Here is a 19,709-nt window from a genome sequence, read left to right as displayed (position 1 = left end):
GGGATCTTTGTAACTACGTATAACCCTTGGATGTGGCTTAAATGTGACAGTAACAATAGACATTTTGCTGTGGTTCGGCCGTATCAGCCGTACCCGACTCTTTGTGAACCCATGTGGGATTTTCTTACCAAAGACACTGGAACGGTTTGCCATTTCCTTCTTTAATTCATTTTCTAGATGAGGCACCTGGGATTAATTGATTTATCCAAAGTCACACAGCTAATACGTGTCTTCCTGACTGCAGGACCAGTATTCTCTCCCTTGCACCACTTAGCTATTCCAGGGCAAAGAAGGCCTCACTGGGATTTGAACCCAGGATCTCCTGTTTACCAGACAGGCACTTTAACCAAGCCACAAAGCCACCTTTAAGAGCAGCAAAGGGCTTTTCTATGTTCTCTCACGGGGGGAAGGAAGTAAGGGGTGCAGCAGGCTTGAGAAGGGGAAGAAAAGGAAGGATGGCGGTGCTTCAGAGAAGGAGGAATGGGACGGTTCAAAGCCGAGAGAGGGACATCCCAGTTGGGATCCCCTGCCTCCTGGGGAGAGGCAGCCTTGGGCCCTTCCTGGGCAGGGTGAGGATGTCCGGCTTGGGGCCGCTCCTGCCCGTCTCCCTCAGACCCTTTTCCTCTCTCTCCCCCAAGCTCTTTCTGCTGGAAGAAATGCGAGAACGCAAGTTTGATGGCTTTGCCCGCACCATCCAGAAAGCCTGGAGACGCCATGTAGCCGTGAGAAGATACGAGCAAATGAGGGAGGAAGGTAAGACACGGGAGAAGTGGGGGACAGACATGCTCAGGCACTCACCGGAGGGGGGGATTGAGGGCTCTGAGCCCTGTGGGCCCAAGCCTTGAGATGCTGCATCCTGGTCCCCACAGCTTCCAATATCCTGTTAAACAAGAAGGAAAGGAGAAGGAACAGCATCAACAGAAACTTTGTGGGCGACTACCTGGGGCTGGAGTCCAGGCCTGAGCTTCGCCAGTTTCTGACCAAGCGTGAACGGGTAGATTTCGCAGACTCCATCACCAAGTATGACAGGCGTTTCAAGGTGAGACAGCCCTGCTCAAGCCCTGGACCAATCCAGGCCTCTCATTCCCAAAACGCAAGTGCTCATCACCAAAGCCAGGTAGAGCTGTTATAGCCTGACTCCTGGAATTCCCCCCAGACCCAGAGCCACTCAGGGGTCCTCAACTACCCCACCCACCGCAGGGCAGCTACAGGCCACTCAGCCCCCAACACCCCTGTAGACTCAGGTGTTCCACTTACACCTCCCATTCTTTCTAGTTCCCCTACTCAGATTTCCCAATACAGAATCCCTATAGACTCAGGTATCCCATTTACACCTTCCAATTCCTTTAGTTCCCTATTAAATCCCCCAATACAGTCTCTATAGATGCAGGTGTCCCACTCATACTCCCCAAATCTTTCTTATTTCCTTACTCAGATTTCCCAATATAGAATTTTTTTCCTGCTGAGGCAATTTGGGTGAATTGCCCAGGGTCACATAGCTAGGAAATGTTAAGTGTCTGAGGTCAAATTTGAACTCAGGTCCTCCTGACTTCAGGGCTAGTACTTTATCTACTACACCATCTGCTTCCCCCAATATAAAGTCTTTATAGACTCAGGTATCCCATTCACACCCCTTTCCCTTTCCTTCTAGTTCCCCTAATGAGATTCCCCAATACATAATCCCTATAGACTCAAGTATCACATTTACAGCCCCCCCCAATTCCTTCTAGTTTTCCTACTCAGTTTCCCCAATACAGAACACCTGAGCCTGAGTCCCAGACCATTTATAGCCTCTGTGATTCTGGGGGAGTCACTTGATCTCTATGTGACTCAGTTTCCTTACCTGTAAGACGATCTAAAGCTTCTTAAAGCTCAAGATCTATGAGCATATGAGCGTCTAACTCCTGCACCCTACTCCGCCCAGAAGCCCCCATGATGATGATGATGATGACAGTAACTCGCATTTTTGCAGAACTTTTAAAAAGAATTACAAGGCACCTTTACTCCACAACAACCTCAAGGGACAGAGACTTTACTGATTAATATCCCTATTTTACAGATGAGATTACTGAGATTGAGGGAGGTTAACTAACTTGTCCATGGTCATAGAATTTGAACTCAAGTCTTCTTAGGCCTCTTTCTACTGAATTGCCTCCATATAGTCATCAGGTAGCCCCTCGCACCTCCCTATGCCTGCCCATTCCCCATCCCCACACCCAGTGTAGTACCTATTTTTCCCCACAGCCCATCAAGCGGGACCTGATTCTGACCCCTAAGTATGTGTATGTGATCGGGCGGGAGAAAGTAAAGAAGGGTCCAGAGAAGGGACAGATTCAAGAGGTTCTGAAGAAGAAAATGGAAATCCAGACCCTCCGGGGGGTCTCACTCAGGTGAGCTCAGCTGTCCATTTGCCCACATCTCTTCCCCAGCCTTTTTCTACTGCTTGGGGCCATTCTGTAGCCCAGGGATCAGGACTTGAGGTAAGGCTCTAGTGGCAGCCCATGATGCAATGGATAGAGCATGGGACCTGGTATTAAGAAAACCTGGACTTTGCATCTGGTTGGTCTCAGGCACTGACTAGTTGAGTGACTTTGTGCAAGTCACTTAACCATGTCTGCTTCAGTTTCTCTAACTGAAAAAAGGAGATATTTCACATCATAGTTATCAAAATCAGATGAGATAATATTTGTAAAACACTTTGCATGTAGTAAGTGCTATATAAATGCTTATGCATGTAGTAGGTGGTATATAAATCCTTACACATGTGGTAGATGCTATATAAATGCTTATACATATAATAGGTATTATATAAATGCTTACACATGTGGTAGATGCTATATAAATGCTTATACATATAGTAGGTGTTATATAAATGCTTACACATGTCGTAGATGCTATATAAATGCTTATACATATAGTAGGTGTTATATAAATGCTTACACATGTCATAGATGCTATATAAATGCTTATGCATATAATATGTGCTATATAAATATTTATTCCCTCCCATCCCATCCCCATTCCTATCAGTCACACCTTAGATTACAGGAATATAAATTGAGAGCTGGGACTTTGGAGAGCATTCATTTGGTCTCCTTTACTTTACAGGTGGGGAAACTGAGGGTCCCATGGAGAAAGGAACTTAGCCTGGTTCTCACTGCAAATCAAGAGCATAATTGAGATTTGAACCAGGTCTCTGGGCACTAAATGCCGGGTTCTTTTTCACTATGTCACATCTTTCTCCAGTTTGGTAGCATGGATAGAGCCCCAGACTTGGGCCAGGAAGATCTGAGTTCCGATTCTGCCTCAGATATTTGCTATTTATGTAATCCTTGGCAAACTTCACTAAACCTCAGTTTTCTCATCTGTAGAAAGAGGAGCTAGAGCTCAATGATCTCTCTAAAATCCCCTTCAATTCCAAACCATTCTATGATTCCCACCTTCTCCTATTCTATCCCCACAATCCATCAATCCACAAACACTTATTAAGAGCCTTCTAGGAGCACAGTGTGCTGAAGAGCAGGCAGGGTGGAGAAGACAAAATTTCAGAGCTGAAAGGGATGTTAGAACTTAAAACAGAATTCAGACCTGGCATTTGGGACAAAAAGCCTAGACTCAGATTTGGAAGGGACCTTACCCTTGAGATTATGTCAGGGATCTTAGCATGGAAGAATGTTAAAGCTGGAAAGAACCATAGAAGAGACTCAATTTCTTCTCTTGGACAGAATGGAAAAAAACAATACGAGGAACTCTCAGTGTCTCTCTTAAGAACCTTTAGAATTTAGGTTTCAAAGAATCACACATGTATAACTTATGTCAGATGGTTTGTTATCTTGGAGAGGGGGAAGAGAGGGAAAAGGGGAGAAAAATTTGGAACATAAAGGTTTGCAAAGGTGAATGTTGAAAACCATCTCTGCATGTATTTGGAAAAATAAAATACTGGTAACTTTAGAATCGGTCATAGGACATGGAGCTCCCAGCACAGGACTGCCCTCATCAGAGAAGGGGCTGTGCTCTGTGAGCAAAGCAGAATTGAATTAGCTCAGAAAAAACTCGAGATATGCAAAGTTAGAGAAGCCCCTCAAATGTCGAGAGGGTATATTTGCGTCTGACCTGTGGCAGAGCATCCCGAGCTCGTGTTGCTCTGATCTACCGGCCAGACACACCGTAGCTCAGCTCGAACATAGTGATGTCATTTGGGTTCTGAAGCACAACAGCCGAATGCATAGAACAGGGAAACAGAGACAGGGAGAACCTGTTCACGTTCACGGTTCTAGCTAGCAGCAGACCAAAGCCAAGACTAAAATTAATCTAAGATTAATCCAAGCCCCACCCATTGGTCCCTATTTATTTTGTATTGACCCATCTATATACATGTTGCCTCTCCTGATACAATGTGAGCTCTTTGAGGCTAGGAATTGTTTGACTTTTCAATCTGGCTTATGTAAGTGTTGATTGATTCCCTGGCTTGGGAAATATTCACTCAGGCCCCTCTCAAGTTTACAATAAGACACATAGACACAGAATAATAATAATAATTAATGCTGCTCGTGATGGTGCAGAGGGCTAGTTCTCCTCACTGAGGTCTTCAAGCAAAATGGATCCACCATTTGTTAGGTCTATTGCAGAGAGGATTTTTGGTCAGGTCTGGGTCACTAGAATGATTTCTGTAGTCCCTTCCAGCTTCTAGTTTCTGTGAATAATAATGATGATGATATTAATTGCAATAATAAAAGTTTTACTGGAGGTAGGGATTGCAGAGACCTCAGTTACAGAGCTAGAAGTTGTACAGAAAGGAGGCTCTGAGAAGGTGACACTTTTTGTCACCTTTGGGATGGGATTCAAATCCAGTGTCCTGAATCGGTCTAGCACGGTTTTGACCACACTATGCTGAAACCAGTTTGTAGTTCCAACCCCTGCATGTCTCGCTGCTTAAAGCTTCCTCTCCTTCCTTTATTCCCCCCATGACCTTCAAAACCCCTCACTCCCTTGTCTTTGTCTCCTTCTAGCACCAGACAGGATGACTTCTTTGTTCTCCATGAAACCGGGGCAGATAACTTCCTGGAGAGCATTTTCAAAACAGAACTCATCAGCCTCCTGTGCAAGCGTTTCCAAGAACTCACTCACAACACCCTGACCCTGACTTTCAATGACACGTAGGTGGGGCAAGGGCCACTTGGGGCTGGCTCTGGGACCCATGTTGGATTACTAACAATAACTCTGTCCGGTCTCCTGTTGGGGTGTGGTGTAATGGGCAGGGCAGCAGACTGGGAACTGGGTGAACCCAGGTTCAAATCCTACTTCATATACTCACTACCTTGGGCAAATCACTTAAACTGCACCTCAGTTTCCTCATCTACAAAATGGGAGTGGAGTTTGATGATTTCTATTGTCCCTTTTCCCAGCACTAAATCTATGATCTTGGCAATGATAACATTAATCCTTCTTCCTTTCCCCTTTATTACTTTTTCTGAGCCCTACTATCTATCTATCTATCTAGATATCTATCTATATATCTATCTATCTATCTATCTATCTATCTATCTATCTATATATGTATTTTTTTTTTTTTGCTGAGGCAATTGGGATTAAGTGACTTGCCCAGGGTCACACAGGCAGAAAGTGTTAAGTGTCTGAGGTGGGATTTGAACTCAGGTCCTTCTGACTTCAGGGCTGGTGCTCTATCCACTGTGCCACTTAGCTGCCCCACTCTATTATATTTTAAAAGCCATCTTTACCCATTCCTGAATTATCAGTGAGGACAGTAATTTATAAGAAAAAATGCCCTTTATAAGATCATTCCAAGGCAGCTAGGTGGTGCAATGATAAAGCCCCGGGCCTGGAATCAGGAAGGCTTGACCTCAGATGTAGATTCAGACATTTACTACATATGTGTGTGGTTCTGGGCAAGCCACTTAGCTTCTATTGGTCTCAGTTTCTTCAACTGTAAAATGGTGATAATAGGAGCAACTATTTCTCAAGATTGTTGTGAGGATCAAATGAGAAAATATGTTCTATCAATAAAAAATTATTAAAGAAAAGAAAAGAAAATACTTGTAAAGTGTAAGCACAGTCCTTAACTTATGTTTATTCTCTTCCTCCTTTCTCTCCTTCATTTATTGGGTCTCTGAAGGTGGCAAGGAACACAGCATAGGGGATGGGAAGAGTGGAGGAGGATGGGGGAGGTGAAACAAGTAAGGGCAGAAGTTGTCTGGGTGTCTCTCCCCGACTTCCTCATCCTTCTGTTAGACTACAGTTCCGGGTGAAGAAGGAAGGCTGGGGTGGAGGAGGAACCCGGACCATCACTTTCTCCCGAGGTCCAGGAGAAGTGGCCACCCTCAAAGCTAGTGGCAAGAACCTGATGATCAGCATCAGTGACGGACTTCCTAAAAACTCCAGTGAGTATCTGGGGGAGGCTAGGCGAGGCTGGGCTAAACAAAGTAAAGAGGCAGGGGATGTGGAGGGTCCTGGAGAAGACCTTTCAGCAAAGATAAGTATCCTCAGGGCCTCAGCTGCTGCCTTCTCACAAGGAAGTCAGAGTAAAGGGATGAAGCACCCTGGGTAGCCTTGAACTCTAGCCCTTTCTCTTGCAGAACCAACAAAGAAAGGCCCTCCACAAGGCCAGAGGAGGAGACCCGCACCAGTGCGAGCAACCCCAGCTCCCTCTAGAGGTGAGGACCCTGTGACTTCTTCTCCATCCTTGGCAGGACATCATCCAAACTCCATCTGCCTCAGCTCCCTCCCTGCTAGGAATCCTTCTCTCTGTCTTAACCCTAGCTTCCCTCCAGGATCTCTCCTGCTGTCATGTCCCCAACTAATCTAACTCCATCCCCGCTCTGTCCTTAGAGTCAAATAGAAACTTAAAATGGGGCTGAATTTTAGAGGTAACTGAATCCAACTCTATGATGTTACAAATGGAAGTTCAAAATAATTTGTCCACGGTCATTTAGAGAGTTGGATGCAGAGCTGAAATCTGACCCCAAATCCCATGGTCTGGCCAATGTATCGTAGGTTCAGCATCCTCACCCCTATAAGTGAGAAAGCAGGACCCAAAAGAGGATGGCTTCGTAACCCTAGTGAAACTTACCTAATAAATGGCGGAGCTGGAACGTGTACCTGGCTCCCCAGATGCCAAAGCTAATGCTTTTTGCACCACATTAGGCGACCTTCCCTTACCCAAATAATTATTTGGGTAATTTAATTACCAGGTCCATTAGAGATAATAATTATAATAATAATAGTTCCCATTTCTAGGCACTCAAATGCTTGCCTTGTGACAACTTTGTGAGCTAGGTAGTAGGAATATATGACCCCTATTTTCTAAATGAGGAAACTGAGGATTACATAAGTAAAGGTCATTCAGCTAGTGTTAGATGGAATGTGGATAGGAGCCCTCTTTTGTTACTACACCAATAATAATAACTATTCAGCATGACCTGGTAGACAGAGATCTGGCTTCAGAATCAGAAAGACCTGAGACTTCTGCCTCTGTAAAACCCCTGAGCAAGCAGTATCATAATTCTGTGAATTAGGCAACTTTCTAAGACCACAAAGTGCAGACAATAAGCCTGAGTTTCTTATACCAATGAAATCAATCTGGACTGAAGAACAAAGCAAAACAAAATCAAACCATCTCCTATTTCTGGAGCAGCTGAAGATTGACAAAGGAAAACTTAACCACTTTTTCTTCATAACACCTTTCAGCTAGGCTGTGTGAGGTTTTTTTTTTTTTTTTTTTTTTTAATTAAAGCTTTTTATTTTCAAAACGTGAATTTTTTTTAAGATCCTTACTTTATTGTTGACAGAATGCAGGCTTAGAGAGGTCAGGTGACTTGCTGCAACTAATGCCTAAAGCAGTGAGCACATGCTAATACCAATAAGTAGAGGATTCTGAAAAAGCTTCCTTGGAAGAAGTAGCCCCTAAGCAAGAGCCGGTAAGGAAGGCAGTGGTATGAGCCAAGGAAATAGAGAATTTCTGGGAGCATCCTCTTCTTCCCTACTCCATGCTTCCAAATCTTTCAGCAATATTTCCATTCTTTCTTCTGCTCCTGATGGAAATAATAATAATTCACTTTTAACTCAACATGTATTAAGCTGCTGTTTGTAGAGCTTAATTAGAAAAAAATGACATTGTCCTTGCCTTCAAATATCTTAAACTCTAATTTTATCTTATTGTTGGACCAGATCTAAAATTTTACCAATAGCAGAAATTCCCAGTGAAGAAATTCCCTCTAGCAATGCAGAGCCATGCCCAAACTGCAATTCAGCATTTTAGAAAAATTACTTGGGGCATTGAGATGTGACTCAGGGTCACAGGCTAGTGTGTGACAGAGATGAAAACAGGTCTTCATGACTTCAAGTTCAATTCCACATGTGCTCTCTGGGAGTTGAAAGTCAAGATCAAATGTTTACAGTTAAATATAATTTCAAGACATTCTCAATGCAAAAATTTGTTGTTCCTGATTATACATATTTGTTATAAAGGCTTTATTTTTCTTCCTTTTTCAAGTTGGAGGGAAGTGAGAGAGAAAATAAATTTTTGTTATTGAAAACAAATTAAAATTTTTAAAGAGAGACAATGAAGAGGCAAAGGGGAGGTCCTGAGAGTCAGATATTAAGTCACCAAGCTTTTATTAAGCGCTTTTTGATGCTGTTTGAGCCATCTAGATTAGTGGCTATAAGAGAGTTGTTAAGAATTCCCTTTAAATCGGCCGCAGGTTTTAGGAGTGAAAGAATTCACTCATTCTCGAATTATTAGTTGCAAAGTGAAAGTTTATTGGTAGATAGAAATCAGTTTACCAAGAGACTGACTTCTATAGTGGCAAGTCTATGGAAAATGGTGTTTTGCACTGAGAATGCAGTTCTCAGTGAACAGAAGGTCCTGGCAGCAAAAGGAGCTGCCAGGGTCCATCTGCAAAGACTTTAGTTGATGGAAGCTATTATATTGGGTGTCTTGGTGGGGGCTGGAACAGCCCGAGCAGGTGAGACCCAGTGGGGGCTGGGACAGCTCGGATATCTTAGTGGATTTAACACTGCAAAGGGGTGCTTTTTAACCAGGATTTCTAATTAAATCAAAGGCCCTGGCATCTTAGAAAGATAACTTGTCTGGGGAAGATATAGCTTTCCCATTAATGGCTGAGAATCTGAAAGGGATCACAGATCAATAGGAAATATGGTTTCTTAAAGAGACCACAACCCACTTCACTTTCATGACAAAGGAACATGTGTTTTTTTTTTTTTTTAATAATATTTTTAATTTTTGGATAATTTTTTCAAATAATATATTTTTAAAATTACATGTAAAGACAATTTTGAACATTCTTTTTTTATTTTTTGCTAAGTCAATTGGGCTTAAATGACTAGCCCAGTGTTATGATATGGCATTCTACAGGTCTGAGTTAGACCTCCAGCAGTCACTGACAGGTGGCTCTCGTACCACAACATATGGTGCCCAAACAGCCCAGGGTCACATAGCTATTAAGTATTAAGTGAACTCAAGTCCTCCTGATTCCAGGGCTTGTACTTTATGAACTGTGCCATTGAGCTGCCTCCCATTTTTTTTCAATTTTGAGTACCAATTTTTTTCTTCCCTCTATTTCCCTCCTCCCTGCGATGATTAGCAATTTAATTTAAATTATAAATGTGTAGTCGTGTAAAACATTTCTATGTTAGTTATGTTATAAAAGAAACAGACCAAAAGAAAAAAAAACATGAAAAAAATCTAAAAGTGAAAAATAGTATGTTTCAATCTACATTCAAGCTTTATCAGTTCTTTCTCTGGATGTGAATGGCATTTTTAATCATGAATCCACAGAAGAACCTTAATGAAAAGAAAATATGCTTGTAGCTAGAAGTTTCAGAAAAGTTGTGGTCCCCAAGAGTACATAAGGATTTCAACGAGAGGAGCTTATAAAGGAGTGCATTCCGGGGATGGGAGGTGGATTTTGGGAAGGCAGGATGAAATTGGGGAGCAATGAGCTTCATGAGTTAGCTAAAATGCTATATAAAGTGAAGAAAAATTACACCAGGCCCAATGAGTAGGTTGGGTCCAGATTTCATGGTTTAGAAATATAAGCTCAGGGGCAACTAGATGGCACAGTGGATGGAGTACTGGCCCTGAAGTCAGGAGGAACTGAGCGCAAATCCAATCCAGCTACTTCCTAGCTGGGAGACCCTCAACAAATCACTTAACTCCAATTGCCTCAGCAAAAAAAGAACAAGAAATATAAGCTCTCTGAAACATTGCCAGACACACAGTAGGTGTTTAATAAATGCTTGTTGATTAACTGATTATGAAGCCCTTAAATTCCAGGTTGTTCATAGCTTATTAATTCAGTGCAATTCAACAAGCACTTGTTACCTTCAAAGGATAATAAAGATTATGTGACAGAGGATATTCTATTATTTATTCTAGAAGCAATAGGGAGCTGGCTAAATTCTTGGAACAGAGGAATGATATGAATAGACCCATGTCTTAGGAAGATCATTTTGGCTGCTGGGTGAAAAATGGATTAAAGTATGAAGAAGCTGGAAGCCAGTTAGGAGATTCTTACAATAACCCAGATGTGAGGGAATGAATAAAAACTTGAACTAGGAGTAGTGTTTATGTGAGTGGAATGGAAGAGCCAAATATTAGTGATGTTTCATTCTTTTCCCACAATTCCCTATCTTCAAAGTCCATGTTTCTACTTTCTAATCTGTATAACTATTTTTTTATTCATTTAGTTACTTTCAAAAATCTGGGACAATTTGCTTTTTGTCCCATGCAGTTTCCATTTATGATCTCTTAAAATATAGCTCTGAAAAAACAGACTTTTAAAAAACCCATTGTGATTCTAATGGTTCCATTTGACTAAGCCCTTAAACCCAAATCACCTGATTTTCATTAAATGGCCAATAAAAAGTCCTCACCTAAGCCTCTCTTGACTGTTTGGGTTTTGATAACTCACAGTAAGTGTAAAGATTTCCCATTCTGGCCACAAACTGGGAGGCTGATTCTTGTGTGAAGCAAATTGGTATTCTTTTATCTTTATATTGAATGGGCATCGCCTGAGACTACCTGGGAAAGCTGGGAAAGACCTTAATTTAGGAAGATCAGTGGAGGCAGCTGGAGGTGCAATGAATAAAGAATCAACCTTGAAATTGAAGGGATCTGAATTCAAATCCAGCCTCAGACCTTTAACACTTACTAGCTGTGTGACCCTGGACAAGTCACTTTATTAGTAGCAGTAGCAATAGCAGTAGTAGTAGTAGCAGCAGCAGTAGTAGTATTAGTAGTAGTAGTAGTAGCAGCAGCAGCAGCAGTAGTAGCAGTAATAGTAGTAGTAGCAGTAGTAGTAATAGTATTAGCAGCAGCAGTAGTAGTAATAGTAATAGTAGTAGTAGCAGTAGTAATAATAGTATTAGCAGCAGCAGCAGTAGTAGTAATAGTAGTAACAGTAGTAGTAGTAGCAGTAGTAGTAGCAGCAGCAGTAGTAGTAGTAGTAGTAGTAATAGTAGTAGTAGTATTAGCAGTAGCAGCAGTAGTAGTAGTAGTAGCAGCAGCAGCAGCAGTAGTAGTAATAGTATTAGTAGTAGTAGTTATTAGTTAATTAGTTAGTTAGTTAATTAGTAGTAGCTAGTAGTAGTAGGAGGAAGAATAATAGCAGTAGTTAGTGATAGTAGTAATAATAGTAGTAATAGCAGCAGTAGCAGCAGCAGTAGTAGTAGTGGTGGTAGTAGCAGCAGCAGCAGCAGTAGTAGTAGTAGTAGTAGCAGTAGTAGTAGTAGTAATAGTAGTAATAGTAGGAGTAGCACTAGTAGTAGTGTAGCTTTTTATTTACAAAACATATGCATGGGTAATTTTTCGACATTGACCCTAGCAAAACCTTCTGTTCCCACTTTTCCCCTTCTCCTCACTCCCTCCCTCAGATGGCAGGCAGTCTTATACATGTTAAACATGTTAAAGTATATGTTAAATCCAATGTATGTATACATATTTGTACAGTTATCTTGCTGCACAAGAAAAATCTGATCTAGAAAGAAGGTAAAAAAAAAAACCTGAGAAGGAAAACAAAAATGCAAGCAAACAATAACAAAAAATAGAAATGGACAAGTCACTTAATCCCAAGTGGGGCCTCACCTGCCCCACCCCCAAAAAAACCCCACCAAGATCACCCACTGCATCCTGGGCCATCACCAGTCATCTTGATTTTTGCCTTGACACTGGGCTTCAATGACTGGAGAAAGAAATTAAATCCAATTCACTTAGAAATCATGACAGCAGCTCCATGATGTCATTGGTCCTCTTCAAGAATGAAGGATGAACAACAGTATGATTCATATCTTTTTCTAACTCTATGTCTGTGAAGTTTCTGTTCTCTTATCCAAGTTCTCAACAGCTCTCCCATGGTTTTGAATGTCCCTAAAATTTGCGTTTTGTGGCTAGTTTATCTTACCCAGCATCCCCAGAGTTTCCTGCATTCTCATTGCTATTCCCTGCGCCTAACACCGTCTCTCTTTTTTTGCAGGGCCAATTCAGAGTAGGGCTCCCCACATGGCCCACAGCGGCCCCTCCCCCTTGGAACAGATGTCAAGGGGGAATAGCCCACGGATGCAGCGGGGGCCTCCTGCCACAGCTCTGGGCGGGAGCCGACGGCCCCACAAACGACCTCCCTCTGAACACAACATGGAATTCCTCAATGTGCCTGATCAGGGGATGGCTGGGTAGGTTCCAGCATCATTCCCAAAGGGGGACATTTATAAACATCTAAGTACCCCCTGTTCTATACCGAGGGACTCTAGGAATAGGAACTGGAAGGGATCAGGGGGACAGGGTGACCCTAGCAAGTCCCTGACAGAAACTCCCCTTGCTGTCCCCCTCTTGGCTACCCTGTCTTCTTGGTGGGATGAGGGCCTTTTGCTGTCTTGCTGCTCCCACAAGCAGCCTGGCGTCTGTGCCCCTTACAGGATGCAGAGAAAGCGAAGCATTGGGCAGAGGCCTGTGCCAGGGGTGGGAAGGCCCAAGCCTCAGCCCCGAACGCCCGGTCCACGGTGTCGGGCCCTCTATCAGTACGTGGGCCAAGATGTGGATGAGTTGAGCTTCAACGTCAACGAGGTCATCGACATCCTGCTGGAGGGTACGTAGGTGCTGGTGGGAAGTGGTGGGATGGCCAGGTGGGCCCCCATCCCATGGGAGCTGTGAAGATTGCTCTTGTTTCTCCAGAGGCAGACTCACCCCAAGGGCTAAGGATATCCTCCAGGGATTTATTGCTGGGAGAAGCCTTAGAAATCATCTACTTGGGAGGGCAGCCAGGTGGCGGTGGTGGATAGAGCACCAGCCCAGAGGTCAGGAGGACCTGAGTTCAAATTCGACCTCAGACATTTAACACACCCTGGCTGTGTGACCCTGGGCAAGTCACTTAACCCCAATTGCCTCAGGGGGAAAAAATCATCTACTTCTGCTCCATGGTCCAGTGGACAGAGCCCTGGGCCTGTGTTCGGTTCCAGCCTCAGATACTTATGAGCTGGGCTTCTAAGTCACTTAACCTTTCTCTGCCTCCCAGCATTGTTGTGGAGATGACATGAGCACTTACCCCTGGGTCTAGCACATGATAAGTGCTTAATAAAATGTTCCCTTCCTTCCTGCCTCCTTCAAACCCCTCATTTTGCAGACAAGGAAACTGAGGCACAGAGAGAGAAAGTGAATTGAACCACACAGTTCATCAGAAAAAACACCTGCACCCAAGCAGCCACATGGCCTGTGCTCAAAGGGTTAGACTAAAGACCAGGCTAAGGGCTCACTCAGGCCTTTGTCTCTTCCTCTTTGCAGATCCATCAGGCTGGTGGAAAGGCCGCCTGCATGGCCAGGAGGGCCTTTTCCCTGGAAACTACGTGGAAAAGATCTAAGGCCCCAGGAAATCTGGGACTCCAAATGGAATTCTTTCCAGCCCTTCCTACCTGGCCCATCTCTGCTCCAAACCCCTTCCCGGGGAGCTGGGACCCCCGTCTTGTCTCCTCCATGCCATGAAAGTCTCAGAAGCCTGGCAGCTATGAGGGTGCCTTGAGGCCTCTGGGTTTTTTCCATGAAGAACTGAGTCCCCCGAGAAATTTCTCTTTCCCTTCCTGACTCTGGCCCTCTTTCCCGGGCTCTCACTGAGAGGAGCCAAATACCCGTCCTTCCTCAGGGAGGAGGAGCAGGGCAGGCAGGATAGACCTCTTCCTGACCAGACCCTTCCAGGATGAAACCTGGGTTTGGGGGCGAGAACAGAGACCAAGGACAAGGGACTGAGAGCCATTAAAGGAAGAGCTCAGAAACAGCGTGTCTACTAACAGTCAACATGGCGTAGTGTCTTTCTTCCTAAGGTTCCTAAGCCGGTAACCTGAACTCAAGCCGCCTCAGAGACTAGCTGTGTGACCCTGGACAAGCCTTTTAATCTGTTTGCCTCAGTTTCCTCAACTGTAAAATGGGGATATTAAGACTACCTACCTCTCAGATTAGTTGTGAGAATCTGAAGAAAATCTAACTAAAAAATACTTGGCAAGCCTTAAATCGCTGAATGCTAATTATCCTGATGACGATTCCAAATGTGATTTCAAATCTCTGAGTGCCCAGGCTCAAGCCCATGGCAGGGGCCTGGAAGATCATCAAGCTCAAATTTCTCGTGCTGCAGATGGGGAAATTGAGACCCAAAGTGGAAGAGACCCAAGGTCATCTAGTACATCCGTGGCAGAGCTGGGATTTGAACTTGATTCGCTTAACTATAAACCCAGTGCTGTTCCCATTCTACCACTCAGGAAAATATTGCTTTTATCTCCTTGGGGTAAAGCCCTTCTGGTTTGGGGGACTTTTACTCCATCTGAAGGACATTGGACTCAATGACCTGTAAGATCCCTTCCAATTTTAAATCCTATGAACCCGTGGATGTCTACCGACCCCAAATTCTATAGACTATTCCGATTTACAAAGTATTTTCAAAAATTGGTAGCATAAAAATAACCCATAGGGGCCCCTTCACCATAGAATCTTATTTAGCTACATCAAGTTCTATTTTATTTTAAAAGTGAAGATCCTTGCAAAATCTTTGCTCAGGAGCCTCCTCCAGCATATTTTACTTTTTCCAGCAAGCCAAATGACCCAATAACAAAACCTTAAATAGTAAATAAGGTGATAAAACGTTGCTCCCTTCCACCACGAGATCCCCTTCCCACAAATGCATCTGACTCAGCAAAAAGAATGGGGCTTTCACAAGAATTACACATGGAATTTTCACACATGGGGAATCCGCGACCACATTGGGGAACAAAGGGCACCTAAATAAAGGAAGGAAGAAAGAATTTATTATGTGCTTGACTATGTGCAAAGCACTGAGCTAAATATTTAGGATACAAATAGAAAAATAAGACATTCCCCAATGGAATATTTCACATTTTAATGATGGAAACAATACATGTGGAAGGTTTAACTTTCCGAATTTTCAAATCCCTTTCAATCTATTTTTTTTCATTTCCTTTTTTTTTTCTTCCTTTCTCTCCCTTTTCTCCCTTTTTCTCACAGGCTGCTGCAGTCAGCCAGAGACAGAGAGAGAGAGAGAGAAAGATTTTTCAAACTTCTTGATATTTTCTAAGCCTGCAACACAGAGGCTGAATCCTTATCTCTTACAAGCTTATTTTAACTTTTAACACAGACACACACAAACAAACATGGAGCTCCAATTTACTATGCACAGTTGCAACGTTGTTTTCCAACCAACAACATAACAAACCACACAGAACATAGAACACACATCACACAGACTACACAGTTACACCATTAAGCAAACATATAACATACCCAGTATTCTCCAGCGTCCCAGAAAATACCCGTCTCAGAATTTTAAGCCCGTCGGTATTTATTCTGAGACCACAGGTTGCTAGCAACAGAACAGACCAGAAACAGAACCAAAACCAGATGGTACCCCAAAAGGTACCCAGACATACTTACTCTCCCAAATGCCGAATCAAATGCCGAATCGATTTCGTTGTCCAATGTAGGCCGGACTGAGGCTGAAGAACCGCTTCAAGGAACAGACCCAGGTCCTGAGCCCCCCTCAGGTCTAGGTGGAGACCGAGAGATCTCTAATCTCTAATCCAGTTCTCAGTTTCTATTATCTCGGTGGGACCTCCAAATTGTAATGCCGGAGAAACTGAGACAGGAGAGAGATTAGAGAGTTTTTAATATTTTATTAATGGGAGAGTAAGATTGACTGAACAGGACTCTCGTCTCAGATTATCCAGTCAGACAGAGATAAGTATACTGGGACCAAGGAATCCATATTGGTCCCAGGGCTGGAGGACCCAAAGAATCCAGCGTCCAGCATACAACTGCCAGATGCCATTCTCCAGCCATGAATGGAAGAACAACAACTTCTTAAATACCTTTTTGGAGACAAAGAAGAGAAAGGGAGGGAAGGTTTTTTTATCAGGGAGGGGAAGCCATAAAACCTAAAAATTCCAGAGACAAAGAAGATATCATGGGTTGGTCTTGGAATATTCTAAAGGAATATTGTAAATCCATAAAAGAATCAGGAGATCTACTCTTTTATCTTGCTAATTTATAACCCGAGAGCGAATAATCCTTAGTTTTACTGGGTCAGAGACAGAACAGTTAAGGTAACTGAGACAGGGAAACTGAGTCAGGACAGTTAAAGAAAACTGTGGCATAACATTAGCTGTGAATCAGATGGAAAAATCCCGTGGTCCTTAGACTGCAGCAGCAAAGTAGAGGCTAATGCTTCTTTAATGTCATTTCCACTTATTAAAAAAATACATCATCAGTTCTTGACACTGAACTATCTGGCAGGCTCAAGGATTTTGGTGGCAAAAACTTTCTTTTCTAGGTCTTCAGTGGCTGTGACTACAGCCCCTGTAGGAGCATTTATCAGTCTGCATCTCCATAAAAGGGGAATATGGGAGCAAGGAACATATTCTGGGAAGGGAAATTCATGCTCTAGACACTCCAAAACCACCATCATTTCCCACTGGTGTGATCATACTGATGTGGGAAAGATTCTTTCTAGATTCCCACCCTCTTCTAGTTAATAATGTAAATTGCCCTTTAACTCGCAAATCCTGGTCCCTTTGAATTCCAATAGATCTGACCTGTTCCCAGCCCCACCCGGATCTGAGCCAACTTTGGGGCTACACCCGAAAGCCCCTCGAGCTAAGTCTCCTATTATAAAAAGGCCACGCTGGGAACCCCTCTTTGCAGAGATTCCAAACATGGTAGCCATGTGAGGACCCTCTGTCCACTGGACCCTCTGTCCAGTGCCCTCCTTATCTCTACCTTCACCTATCTCCTTACTTCCAAACCCAATGATAAACCTCTTTTATCAATCTAACTCTCGAGCCAATAAATGCTTTTATTGGGGACTCCTGCCACTACTATTTAACGCCGTATTCTTGCACCAAATCCAAGGGGGTTGCAGGGGAGCTTTGCTTGACTCCCTCTATCCCAAACCTACCATTAGACCTTAACTAAACCCTAATTTCACTTAGGTACCCCAAATCTAGACCTCAACATATGGTTCCCTGACTGGGAATCAAACCCCGGCCGTGGCAGTGAGAGCGCCGAATCCTAACCACTTGATGAGGACAATGCAGCCTCACCCAGAAGCATCTGCATCTCCTTATCAATACTGACTACTTCCTGGTAGATTTGTACCCTTCTAGTCTGCTCTAAGCTGTTCTTTGTCAGGTGCTAATCTCTACTCTAGTTGTCCCTGCTGACTATCTTCAGTCACCTTGGTTCTTGATCCTCCCTGTGATTAATAAAGTTTTCTTAAGCAGAGAAGACACAGCTTTCTTCAAGTATTAATCACTCTGAAACTTATCTCTTGGCATCTCATGCAATGGTGATGAATGTTGTTGTTATGGAGGCCTAGGATCCCATCAGCTGAATGCTATGAATGCTTCTGTTAACCACTTCACTTCTAAATTCCTCTTGCTTCTATTATCTTTTTGTTTTTTCTGAGGCAATTGAGGTTAAGTGACTTGCCTAGGGTCACACAGCTAGGACATCTAAGTGTTTGAGGTCAGATTTGAACTCAGGTCCTCTTGACTTCAGGGCTGGTGCTCTATCCACTGAGCCACCTAGCTGCCCCACTTCTATTTATCTTTTTTAAAATCATATTTTATCTTCCCCCCAACTATGTATAAAATGATTTTTAACATTTTTTTTAAAAGTTCAAATTCTATACCTCCCTCCATTCCCCCTCCCTGAAATAGAAAGGAACCTGATGTAGGCTATACATGTGCACTCATCTAAAACAATTCCATATTAATCATTTTGTGTAAAGAAGACTAAAAAAGGAAGGAAGAAAAAAATCGTTGCCAAGAAAACCCCATGGCCAGCATTGGTGGGCTGGTCCCATCTTGGTCTATGAGATCACCAAGAGTCAGAGATATGTGAACAACTGAACAACAAATCTGAATTTGGAAAGGGGAGAGAATGGAGGCAGGAAGGCCAATGAGGAAGCTAGTGGAAGAAAAGGAAGAAGGTCTAGACTGGGTGGGAACCATGAGGAGAGAGAGGAAAAATGCATATAGTGGTTTGTTTATTGATTCAACATATTCATTAATTATGTACATGTGCAGACAAATGTGCTGTATGTTGAAGATAACAGAAATATAGATAAGACACAATTTTTGTCCTCATAAAGTTTAGTCTGGTAGAAGAAAACATCGGTAACTAATGTGCAGTGCTACATTCTAAATTTGTTGGACAGGCACAAATAGCATGCTATGTAAAGTTTCAAGATAGAAGATTTGGTGGAAATGATGGGAACTGTGAGAATAAACTTTAGAATTTGTAATAAAGAGAGAGAGGGGAGATTGTGGGAAGAGAGCACATTAGGATTTACAGGAGTCCAGATTTCACTGCCAAAAAAAAAAAAAAAAGGCTAGGAGGAACAATGATAAGTCAAGCAAAAAGGATTCAGCTATAAACTCCTTCATCCAGTCCTGCACAAAAACACTGCCATACATGAATCCCAAATCTCTACGACCCTTGCCAGCTCAAAGCAGTTAAAAGGAGATCGGCGCCCCTTTTCCCACATGCCTTTGGAGGTGACTACTTGAGGGGGGGGACAAAGAGGGGACCCCTGAACTTGGAAAATCCTGGAAGGAGGAAATCTTCAATTCTGTCTCAATAAGAGACTTTGCCCCATGTCTTTTCCTTAAATGAATTTAAGTTCCAACTGCTTGAGGGGGGAATGATGTGGGAAAGATTCCTTTCAAGATTCCCATCCTCCCCTAGTTAATAAAGTAAATTACCCTTTAACTCACAAATCCTGGTCCCTTTGAATTCCAATAGAAGATCTGACCTGTTCCCAGCCCCACCCGGATCTGAGCCAACTTTGGAGCTACACCCAAAAGCCCCTCGAGCTAAGTCTCCCATTATAAAAAGGCCTGGAAACCCCTCTTTGCAGAGATTCCAAACATGGTAGCCATGTGAGGACCATCTGTCCAGTGCCCTCCTTATCTCTATCTTCATCTATCTCCTTACTTCCAAACCCAATAATAAACATCTTTTATCAATCTTCAAAAAAACAAAAAAACAAAAAAAAAAACAACTGCCATAATTCTATAGAAGCTTGGAGGGAAGACAAGCCAGCGGGTATGGAAGATGAAGAGTAAAATAACCTGGCCCCACAATAGGAGAGAGGACCAGAACAATACCCAGCATAGGATAA

At 43.1% G+C, this 19,709-nt stretch overlaps 1 protein-coding gene across 2 annotated transcripts in view; it reads left to right on the top strand.

Annotated features, from left to right (window-relative positions):
- MYO1F (myosin IF) overlaps positions 1–17,809 on the top strand; it is a 55,574-nt gene extending 37,765 nt beyond the window's left edge. For both annotated transcript variants that reach the window (XM_051972490.1, XM_051972489.1), the window contains 9 exons: positions 639–753; positions 870–1,039; positions 2,245–2,390; positions 5,010–5,156; positions 6,250–6,398; positions 6,594–6,671; positions 12,510–12,705; positions 12,949–13,118; positions 13,811–17,809. In XM_051972490.1, the coding sequence (XP_051828450.1) occupies positions 639–753; positions 870–1,039; positions 2,245–2,390; positions 5,010–5,156; positions 6,250–6,398; positions 6,594–6,671; positions 12,510–12,705; positions 12,949–13,118; positions 13,811–13,887 (1,248 nt within the window). In that variant the 3' untranslated portion in view covers positions 13,888–17,809. The remainder of the gene's footprint in view (positions 1–638; positions 754–869; positions 1,040–2,244; positions 2,391–5,009; positions 5,157–6,249; positions 6,399–6,593; positions 6,672–12,509; positions 12,706–12,948; positions 13,119–13,810) is intronic.
- Positions 17,810–19,709: the final 1,900 nt, after the last annotated feature.

Source organism: Antechinus flavipes, chromosome 1 (genome assembly GCF_016432865.1).
Source record: "Antechinus flavipes isolate AdamAnt ecotype Samford, QLD, Australia chromosome 1, AdamAnt_v2, whole genome shotgun sequence".
NCBI classification, from domain to species: Eukaryota; Metazoa; Chordata; class Mammalia; order Dasyuromorphia; family Dasyuridae; genus Antechinus; species Antechinus flavipes.
The sequence above is the reverse complement of the archived record's forward strand: the minus strand, read 5'-3'. Positions and strand labels throughout refer to the sequence as shown.